Source organism: Brassica napus, chromosome C5 (assembly GCF_020379485.1).
Source record: "Brassica napus cultivar Da-Ae chromosome C5, Da-Ae, whole genome shotgun sequence".
NCBI classification, from domain to species: Eukaryota; Viridiplantae; Streptophyta; class Magnoliopsida; order Brassicales; family Brassicaceae; genus Brassica; species Brassica napus.
In genome coordinates, this window is record NC_063448.1 from 5810599 (window position 1) to 5820110 (window position 9512).

Here is a 9512-nt window from a genome sequence, read left to right on the forward strand (position 1 = left end):
TCTATTATTGAGGATTTATTACCTTTCAAAGAGGAACCATGTTAGTGTTATACCTTAACAGCCGCCGAAGAAAATCCCCATTTAGCATGAGGCTCATCTTCTGCGTCATTCCTCTCTGCCTTTAAAATCAGATAGCCTATAAACACAGTTTCTTTCATCTCAAAGAAGAGAAAGATATGGAGACGAAAGGAAAAAAAATTACAGGTCGAAGAAAACTTCTACTGGATTGGGATTCGAGTAGCACCTGAGAGCCCGAAGCCTCTCCGTAATCTGATTACGATATAGAACCGTCTTAAAAAAAAAGAATTGGAAGGGAGACTTAAAACTGAGAATGATATTGAATTGGAATTGAGAGTAACGAAGCCATAAATCTGGATCTTAAGCGTTACCGGAGAAGCTTCTAGGAGGTGGGTAGAGGAAGAGTTGGCCAGAAACCCAGAAGACGATAGAGGATAGTAAGCTTAAGTTTGGGCATGCCACGTGTAAACAATTGCCCTATGCTTGATGCTGATGTGGGTTAATGAGGAGAGAGGCAAGTCTGTTTTATTGTATAAGATGTTGTATGTATCGAACAAAAGAGAGAGATATAATAAACTTGAATGATTTATTTCTCACTTTCATTTGATCACAGAACACACATATTTACAGGAGGGGTAAGTCTGCAACCATTGGCTTCACCAAGAAGTAAATAATATTTTACTACCAAAAAGGATAAACATTATCCATTAGATAATCATTCATTATCTAATATTTTCAACATTTAAGTTTAGATGATAGTACAAAATAAAACAGGCCAGGCTTCAGTGGGCCTGAAATTAATGGGCCTTAGATCTAGATATGCGGTATCGACACTTGCTGTTTGGTTTAAAACTCGCAAACGCCACCACACTTGCTTTGATCTCAATTTCGCTGTACGGAAGAGCTTTATTCCAATAGAGAGGAGACGAACCCGACCCGACAACCCGGAAGAATCGAGAAAAATGGGAAAGGATGGTTTGAGCGACGACCAGGTCTCGTCGATGAAGGAGGCATTCATGCTCTTCGACACCGACGGCGACGGCAAAATCGCTCCCTCCGAGCTCGGGATCCTGATGCGATCCCTCGGCGGGAACCCGACCCAAGCCCAGCTGAAATCAATCACCGCCTCCGAAAGCCTAACCGCTCCGTTCGATTTCAACCGTTTCCTGGATCTCATGGCGAAGCACCTGAAGACGGAGCCCTTCGATCGCCAGCTCCGCGACGCCTTCAAGGTGCTCGACAAGGAAGGCGCGGGGTTCGTGGCCGTGGCGGATCTGAGGCATATCCTCACCAGCATCGGCGAGAAGCTGGAGCCGAACGAGTTCGATGAGTGGATCAAGGAGGTGGATGTTGGATCCGACGGGAAGATCCGGTATGAGGATTTCATCGCCAGGATGGTCGCCAAGTGAGAGATCTACTTTTGTTTTCAAAGTTTGAATTTTTATTTCTTTATGCTCTTGTGATTTTCGTTGGTTTGGATCAATTAATCTGATCGATTCCAATATGTTTACTGTTCGGTCTTTTTTTATTTTGTTTTTACTAACGTGTGGTTGTGATTCGTACTTTTATTCCAAGGATGTTAAGTTTCACTCTTATGCCTTTATAAATTTATAAGTCGTTGGTTTGGATCATGATCATGGAATCTAATTGAGTACAAGGCGTTTACTTCTAGCTCTTTTAATCCTCGGTTTATAACTTGGTCTCAAGTTCTGCATCATACAATCGAAGCAGAGTATCCCTTTTTGATTGGGATGCTATCTTCTTGTTTCATACCCTTTGCGTTGTGCGAGGCTGTGACCACTGAGGCACTGACCAGTACTGTTGTGTTATTATCTGAAATGTAAAGCATATAATATTTTGAAATGATGAAAAGATCTTGTGAGTTTTTTGGCATCCTTCCCATGGTGTGGAGGGGTTGAAGCCAATCATGTGCTGTTTTGTAAATGAGAAGTATAGAAGTATCTTCTCATCAGATGAATTTTGAATCAGCTTATGCCCTGGCATTGTATTTCAGGTTTTTTTGTTATGCTAGTTTTTGTCTCGGCGTTGGAGTTGGTTTTTGTTATGGTAGTAGTTCTGTTATATACAGATGGTAAGAGACAACTGAAATTCTGATCTGAAGCAAGTTTGAAATTCTGATTTGATAAAAGTATATTCCTCGTGTTCTTGTGTTACTAATTGAATTGTGTGAAAAAATCTCTCTGAGTAATTTAAAATTCCAGTTAATAAAAAAAAGAACCATACTGGTCTAGTCTTGAAAACAATTGAACTTATAAGAAAGAATGAAAGCAAGATACATTGCCCGGTTTATACCCGTTCAAATAACTAAACAGAGTTTCTTATCCTTTGTATCTCACACTAAAAGTTTGTTTCTTCTTTGATTGTGTTAGCTCATCATGCCATCCTACCCAGGAGAGTAACATCTCGTGAAGCAAGCCGGTTTCCTGAAATGGCTACTGTTTGTGTGTGCTATCCTTATTTGGGATTTGTTTTATTTTGTTTATAAAGTGTGAATTGCTTTTTTTCTAATGGTCACTGATGCAATATCCTTTTGTTGTTGTTGATTTATGTTTTGGAGTATTCATTGTAATGTGTTTTGATCTTGACAGCTTTCTTCGTGAGATTACTTAAGCTTGGGAGTTTGGTTGGATCAAACCTCGTCTGGCAAGTATTTACATAGTTGTTACTTATTCAAATTAGCTTATGATGAGAGTTTGTTTCTCTGTCGAATACTTATGAGACAAGGGAAGTTTTATTCTCATCCAAGATGGATTCGTCTGATCACGCGTTTGCATGTATGGGCAAAAGCACACCTTTCACATGGATGCTGGCTGGTTTCATGGAAGATTTTGCCTCCTGAATCCATCTCTCCGTGAACTCTGAATTGGTATGTTTTCTTTTCCTTTTATGTAATGTCTCTTTATGGTTTGAATAGTTGCATTTTTCTCTCTTTTGTTTCGCATTTTTCTTAAAATCTTAAAAGTAAAGTTGGTGAAATCTAGTGTGGTTGATTTTTTGCCAAATGGATAGTGAAACTATAGATTTAATAGAATGAAGGAACACCATAGACACTATACCGGCGCAATTCCTTGTTAGTAAATTATCTCCTTTGGATCTATGCTAGCGTTGGTTGTTTTCTATCTTTGAGAGGACCTCTGTCTCAACGGAGCAAATATAGGACTTTGTCTCCTTTCCATATAAAGATCAAAGAAGATCCATGCACTATTTTTGAAGAGTCTCTATACACTGGAGTCCAAAGCTGAGAAGATCCGCACTCTGGTTTGGAAGGCTAAGCTTGCAACTTGTCATTACTTACCTAATCTGAAAAGAATTGGTTAGATCTCACTTATCTATAAATGTTTTTAGTTTGCATGTTGCAACGTTTAGTGTGTGTGTGTTTTATGCAGAGGTAAATCTTGCTATTCCTAAGCAATATACTCACTATGCGATTGAATTCATACCTCAGTTCCTACGGTTCTTACATTTTAAGCTATCCATGTTTAACACATTTGAGATTTTTTTTTTATTCTTGAAGATATTGTATCCACTATGTGAAAATTAGAATAACAGGAAAGAATATGAGCTGGTTTCCATTGATAGGCAACTAAGTTGGGACCATTTCGAAATTCGGAAAGAGAAGAACTGTATATGATGCCTAAATTAGCATCTTTGGACTCATACACTAAAGCAAAGGGCGTTAAACCTGGGTTATGCGATATTCGGGACTCTTGTCCGTGCAAGTTTGTTGGAGGAAGAAGGGTCATCATATTTGAAAATTCATGATGTAGTACGGGATATGGGATTATGGATAGCATCTGATCTAGGGAAGCATAAAGAAAGATGTATTGTGCAAACTGACATTGGGTTATCTGAGATACCTAAAGTAAAGAAGTGGAAAGATGTGAGAAAGATGTCGTTGATGGGTACTAGTATTGAAAAGATATCAGAGAGCAGCAGCCCCGACTGTCCTGAACTCACAACTCTCCTCCTCGGGTGTAACGAACGCTTAACAACAATCTCAGGCGATTTTTTTCGGTCTATGCCTAGGCTACTCGTTTTGGATTTATCATTTTGTCGCTATTTAAATGGATTGCCAGAGCAGATATCAAGATTGTCTTCTCTATGACGTCTTGGCTTGGCAGGGACGCAGATGGATCGACTACCTGTTGGTTTACAAGAGTTGAAAATGCTAATACATCTGAATTTGGAGTTCACCAAGGTTGTGAGTTGTGATTGGATATCAAATTTGTCGCGATTGAGAACATTGAAACTAGCAGGATCCCAAGTGTGGCTAGATATGAGCCTAATGAAGGAGCTTCAGCTCTTGAAGCATCTGGAGTTTGTAAGCATAAATATCTGTTCTAGTTTGGTGGGGAAGCTATTGTTATATGATCCCAGAGTAGGGAGATGTATTCAATACATTAATATTGAGGACCGTATCATTGCAAGTATTCGTTTTGCCAGCAATGGATACTCTCCGTCGCATCAATATATGGAAATATGGAGGGAGGGAGATAGAGGTAGTAGAGAAGACACCATTGAACAAAAGTCCTACAAGTCCTCCGTGCTTCTCAAATCTCTCTTATGTGCAAATAGGAAGCTGTGATGGTCTTAAAGATTTGACGTGGCTGCTGTTCTCGCCAAACCTTACTTACCTTTGTGTGGTAGAGTCAAAACAACTAGAGGAGATAATAAGCAAAGATAAAGCTGCGAGTGTTTTGAAGGAGACACATAATGATACTGTTGTTCCTTTCAAGAATCTAGAAGACATTGTTTTGGATGATTTGCCCGAGCTGAAGAGCATCTTCTGGAGTGCTCTACCTTTTGAACGTCTAAAACATTTTGCCGTCTACACGTGCGTGAAGCTGAGCAAGCTTCCATTGGATTCAAAAAGCATCTTAAAGGTTGAAGAATTCGATTTCGATTGCGAAGAAGAAGAATGGATACAAGGGATTGAATGGGAGGACGAAGCCACACGAAACCGTTTCTTACCTTCATTTAAGCGGCGTGCAAATCGTTAAAGCTTATCCGTGGAGGAGTATCCTCTTTTGAACTTGTTTTCAAACTCCTTTTTCAATTCTCATTTGTCCAAAATAATAAGGAGAACTATTTCCCATTGAATAAAATAACAATAGAGAGAATTTAGAATATACATAATTTTGATCAATATTAGGTAACTACCCTAATGACATCTAAAACAATAATCTCGATAGCACAATGAGCATAAACTGACAGCTTTGCCCATGCCCCAACATTCATCATCTTTTTTTCCCTCTGTCGTGATTTTCTATGTCTATCATATATTTCTTCTCTTTCTAATAATTTGTTTTCGATACACAGATTACTACTCAACTTTAATTCAAGTAAAATTTTCTCCCCAAATCCAGAGCCGATTTTCCCATCAACTCCTTAATCGTCGTCTACACCATTTCCAACATAAATTCTACACTGATCTCCTCTTCTTCAACTCATACTCGTCACCATGGCATCAAGAAAGTGTTCCCAAATTATGAATTTTCCATCAATGAATAGGAATTGCGATTCTTTGCAGAACTTTAGTGAATCGATAATTTACAAAAGAGAGAAAAAACAAAGTAGCAAACTTGAGTGTATATTATTGTATGTTAACAGAGAACGTTTAATGCTAAGCTTTAACATATAATATTATAGGAATTGTTAGTGGATAACTTGTTTAATATAAACATATACTTATCATATAATGAAAATCAATCTTATCATATTTTTTTTGGTTTATATATGATACAATAATTGTTAACCGTAAATAATATATACGTTAAATAGATAATGATTTAGTTAGCCGATAACTTATTTTGTAACATTTAACAAACCATGTATCAGCTAACAATATATACTTTTAACATCATACCAACCATTTTAAAAAGCGATAACATGTTTTATAACAGCTAACAAAACATGTATTGGCTAATAAAAATATTTTGTAGAAATTTACAAACCATGCATCATATAACACATCTATTTCTAAGCAAAATTTTTTAACGATAATGATAGAAGTTAGCAAGGTAATTTTTTTGTAGCATCTACCAAATCACGTATCAGCTATCAATAGCTATTTTTAGCATGTATTAGCTAATGACAACATATCGTATAAAAATTTACAAACTATTATCATATAACAGAAACTAATTTGTAACAAATAAATTTTACGTAAAATTTTAACAGCTAACTAAACATGTATATGCTTACAAGACTTAATATATAGCATCTAATCAAATATTTATCGGTTAATAAAAATCTAGTTGTTGTATAATGATTACAAATACTTGTAATTGAAATGTGAGATTAAGGTCGTCGTTATCAATCTTGGGAAGAAACCACTCTTTCTTAATGATAAGGTCCATCCTTACGGCCATGTGCATTTACCAAGATGTGAATCAAATAGATCTCTCTTTTATGTACCATGGATTTGCTTAAAACCTTCATATCATGGTTGACTTCGAGAAAAAACGATGGAAATTCTATAGTAGACGAACTTATCAAGAGAATAGTACTCGCTGGATTCAGACACTGTTAAAAGAATTACACTTAAATGATATTGGATTTACATCGGTGGAAATCGAAAACAAACGAAGAGCAAGATTATAGAAATGAAAGAATGTATTTTAAGATATAAGATACAAGAAAGATATAGAAAGGGAGGTGAAATTATTGTTCAGGCAATGGATTTTGAAGAAGAGACATGAGAGAGAGAGAGAAAGAAATATAATTTGGGCAGAAATTTGGGCATGGATATTGAAAGAACTACAGTCTAAAAGATAGTGATGGAGTATTTTCTTAATTTTGGATTATTGTGTGTATACACAGCCTAAATTTTCTATATTATATGGCAGAATCAAAATCCAGTTCATTTCCTTTGATTAAAAAAGTTATTTAACTTCTTTTGAATCAACAAAGTTGTTTACTTAAGAGCATGATTAACCCACAACCTCCATTAGGGTCTCTTAATGATTATTTTAGCAATTTAATGTTGATAAGAACTTTAGTTAAGAGACCCTTAAATTTTGTGCTCCAATGGGAGTTTCTTAATTAAAGGTTCTTAAAAAAAAAAAAATTCTCTACTGACCAAAACTGTGATTTTCAAAACTAGAAAATTTGATTTCCCTACTGACCATGACCACAACAATACAAGACTAGAAAAAAAAATATACACATGTGATTTTCAAAACTGACTACAACAATACAAAAATGTGATTTCCCTACTGACCACAACAATACAAAACATGTGATTTCCCTACTAACCACAACAACAATACAAAACAAGTGTTGCATGAGCTTGTGAAATGACACCATCTATCTATACCGTTTATATACTCAAGTGATAAGCCATGGGATACAATACAAGTGTGAAGAACTCTAACAAAGCTTTACTGGCGTAGGATTTTAATTACCTGCGCTGTATTGCGGTTGATTCCCACATGTTCATTGAGCAGTGCTTGTTTTGTAGACCCATCCCCACTTTCTAAGTCTAATCTAGCCCGATCAAATTCTTTAAAGTCCTCAAGAAGTAAAGCATGCTCTTGCTTTGTTCTAAGACTTGACCGGTGTCGATCAAACTCCTGCATTTTTGAATGTCATACATACAGAAACAAGACTGATTTACAACAAAGGCTGAGTCATAAACTAGTCAAACAGAACAAGTGTAACATACATTCCTTTCCTGACCACATATAACCATCCAAACTAAAAAAGATAAAGTGATTATTTAATCCTTGTGAGTCAGAAAATGGACAATACCTGCGTGAGATCTTGAAGGATCTCTTGATGTCGAGTTAAAGTATGGGAGACCATTTCAGAGCCCCCTGAACAAATCCATGCTTGCATCTGAGCATTAACTTGCTGAAGTTGCCTTAGTAGTAAGTCAATCCCAGCTTCAAGATCACTCTCTGCACCATCAGACTTAGTGGAAAAAAGCCTGCGGTAAGAATGCATCTGCTCGTCAAGCTGAGCTTCAATCTTTCTAGCCTGTGGGATATTCAAAACAGAGCATCGTCATGTTAAGTATCATTACACATTAAACATTGCAATTAAACCCAATAGAACGATAAATCATCTCTGAGATTGAGAGCTGCCCCAAAAACCAAACCCCAATATTCAAAGATTTCAGACACTACTAGTTTCGTAGTTATGTCCTAAAGAAATATCCACTAGCTTCTAATTTCAAAAAGATTACATGTTTCCGTAAATCATCCCAAGACTAGGAACGTTCATGGAGTCCTATGAATCAAGCAAAAATTATTAGAGTAAACCGGTTTAGTAGAACTCTAATAAAAATCAGATCAAAGCTTTATTCTTCATCCTCCTCCTCTCCTCGTAACCAAACTTGAAAGATGCGACCCAATTGATCCGATTACGAGAGAAACCGCCTTCGACTGAGCAGCATCCGATGATTTTCGTCTCGTCGAGAAGAGCCACCGCCTTGTCGCTTCGTCGTCGAGGATTGTCTCCGCTTCGTCGAGGAGAAACAACCGAAGGTTTTCATCGTCGATCAAATTTTTTTTTCTCCCCTCGTATTCTCCTCCCTGAAGCATAAGCATATCAAGGTGACGAGTGGAACAAGATGCGTCTCTTCTATCGCTTAATTAAGCGACGTTGCTTAAGATAATTCCCATTTTTCTTTTTTTTTAATCCTAATAAGCAATTAAGAACCCCTAAGAGACGCCGATAATCATGGTCTTACAACTTTGAATTTCATTAAAGAATACAATGAAGCAAGGCAACGAACTATGGTTTAGTTTAAGTACACTAGTCCGGTTTAGACCAGTCAAAATAAGTACAGTAGCCAATGATTGTGTAACAACCCGCCCCGTGGGACCCAGGCTGACAGCGCTGCAGCGCACCGACCCCAACCCCTCCATTATGGGAACTACCTGCCCCATAATTAGGTTGTTGGTAAGATTCGAACCCCCGACCTCACCCTTTAACAGCCTTCCCACAAGACAAGCTGTCACCAATTGAACTGCAGATCAATTGGTGACAGCTTGTCTTGTGGGAAGGCTGTTAAAGGGTGAGGTCGGGGGTTCGAATCTTACCAACAACCTAATTATGGGGCAGGTAGTTCCCATAATGGAGGGGTTGGGGTCGGTGCGCTGCAGCGCTGTCAGCCTGGGTCCCACGGGGCGGGTTGTTACAGATTGGTTTAGACGTACCTGTCTAAATAAGGGCAGCCAATGATCTCTCATCGAAGTGAAAAATATAGCATTGTGAAACTGAGACGTGACGAAATTATCGCAGTATCGTTGAAAGGCAACGGCCATAATTACCCGCCAGAAAAGAAAAAAAAAAGAAGAGAGAATGAAAAGTAGTTGGTCCTCGTGCTTTTAATCAGTTTCTCGTGAATTAAAACATGAGATTAAGAACAAGATGACTGCTTTTTTTTTCAGGTTTGTTGAAATGATTCATAACTTTGTATTGTGCTTATCTTTTGAAGTTGTTGTAGATGCTTAAATCTTAGTATA

At 37.5% G+C, this 9512-nt stretch overlaps 2 protein-coding genes and 1 pseudogene across 2 annotated transcripts; 2 read left to right on the plus strand and 1 right to left on the minus strand.

Annotated features, from left to right (window-relative positions):
* The first annotated feature begins 980 nt into the window (after positions 1 to 980).
* On the plus strand, positions 981 to 1649 carry LOC106445592 (probable calcium-binding protein CML13). The gene has a single exon (XM_013887175.3). It carries the CDS (start codon positions 981 to 983, stop codon positions 1425 to 1427), a length of 447 nt encoding a protein of 148 aa, XP_013742629.2. The 3' UTR covers positions 1428 to 1649.
* A 229-nt stretch (positions 1650 to 1878) lies between these two features.
* Positions 1879 to 5151, plus strand: LOC106449335 (annotated as a pseudogene).
* Positions 5152 to 7188: 2037 nt separating this feature from the next.
* On the minus strand, positions 7189 to 9311 carry LOC106445593 (Golgi SNAP receptor complex member 1-1). The gene is made up of 5 exons (XM_048757117.1): positions 9204 to 9311; positions 8409 to 8576; positions 8228 to 8251; positions 7792 to 8019; positions 7189 to 7613 (listed from the first exon to the last, which is right to left on the minus strand). Exons 1-5 carry the CDS (start codon positions 9309 to 9311, stop codon positions 7422 to 7424), a joined length of 720 nt encoding a protein of 239 aa, XP_048613074.1. The 3' UTR covers positions 7189 to 7421.
* Positions 9312 to 9512: the final 201 nt, after the last annotated feature.

Bases quoted from the DNA above. Each gene is read 5' to 3' on its own strand.
- LOC106445593 (XM_048757117.1), bottom strand. From the start codon at position 9,311: ATGGCCGTTGCCTTTCAACGATACTGCGATAATTTCGTCACGTCTCAG. The intron at 8,577-9,203 runs GTACGTCTAAAC...CTTATGCTTCAG, and splicing joins GGCTGCCCTTATTTAGACAG to GGAGGAGAATACGAGGGGAG. The intron at 7,614-7,791 runs GTATTGTCCATT...TCAAAAATGCAG, and splicing joins TCCTTCAAGATCTCACGCAG to GAGTTTGATCGACACCGGTC.
- LOC106445592 (XM_013887175.3), top strand. From the start codon at position 981: ATGGGAAAGGATGGTTTGAGCGACGACCAGGTCTCGTCGATGAAGGAG.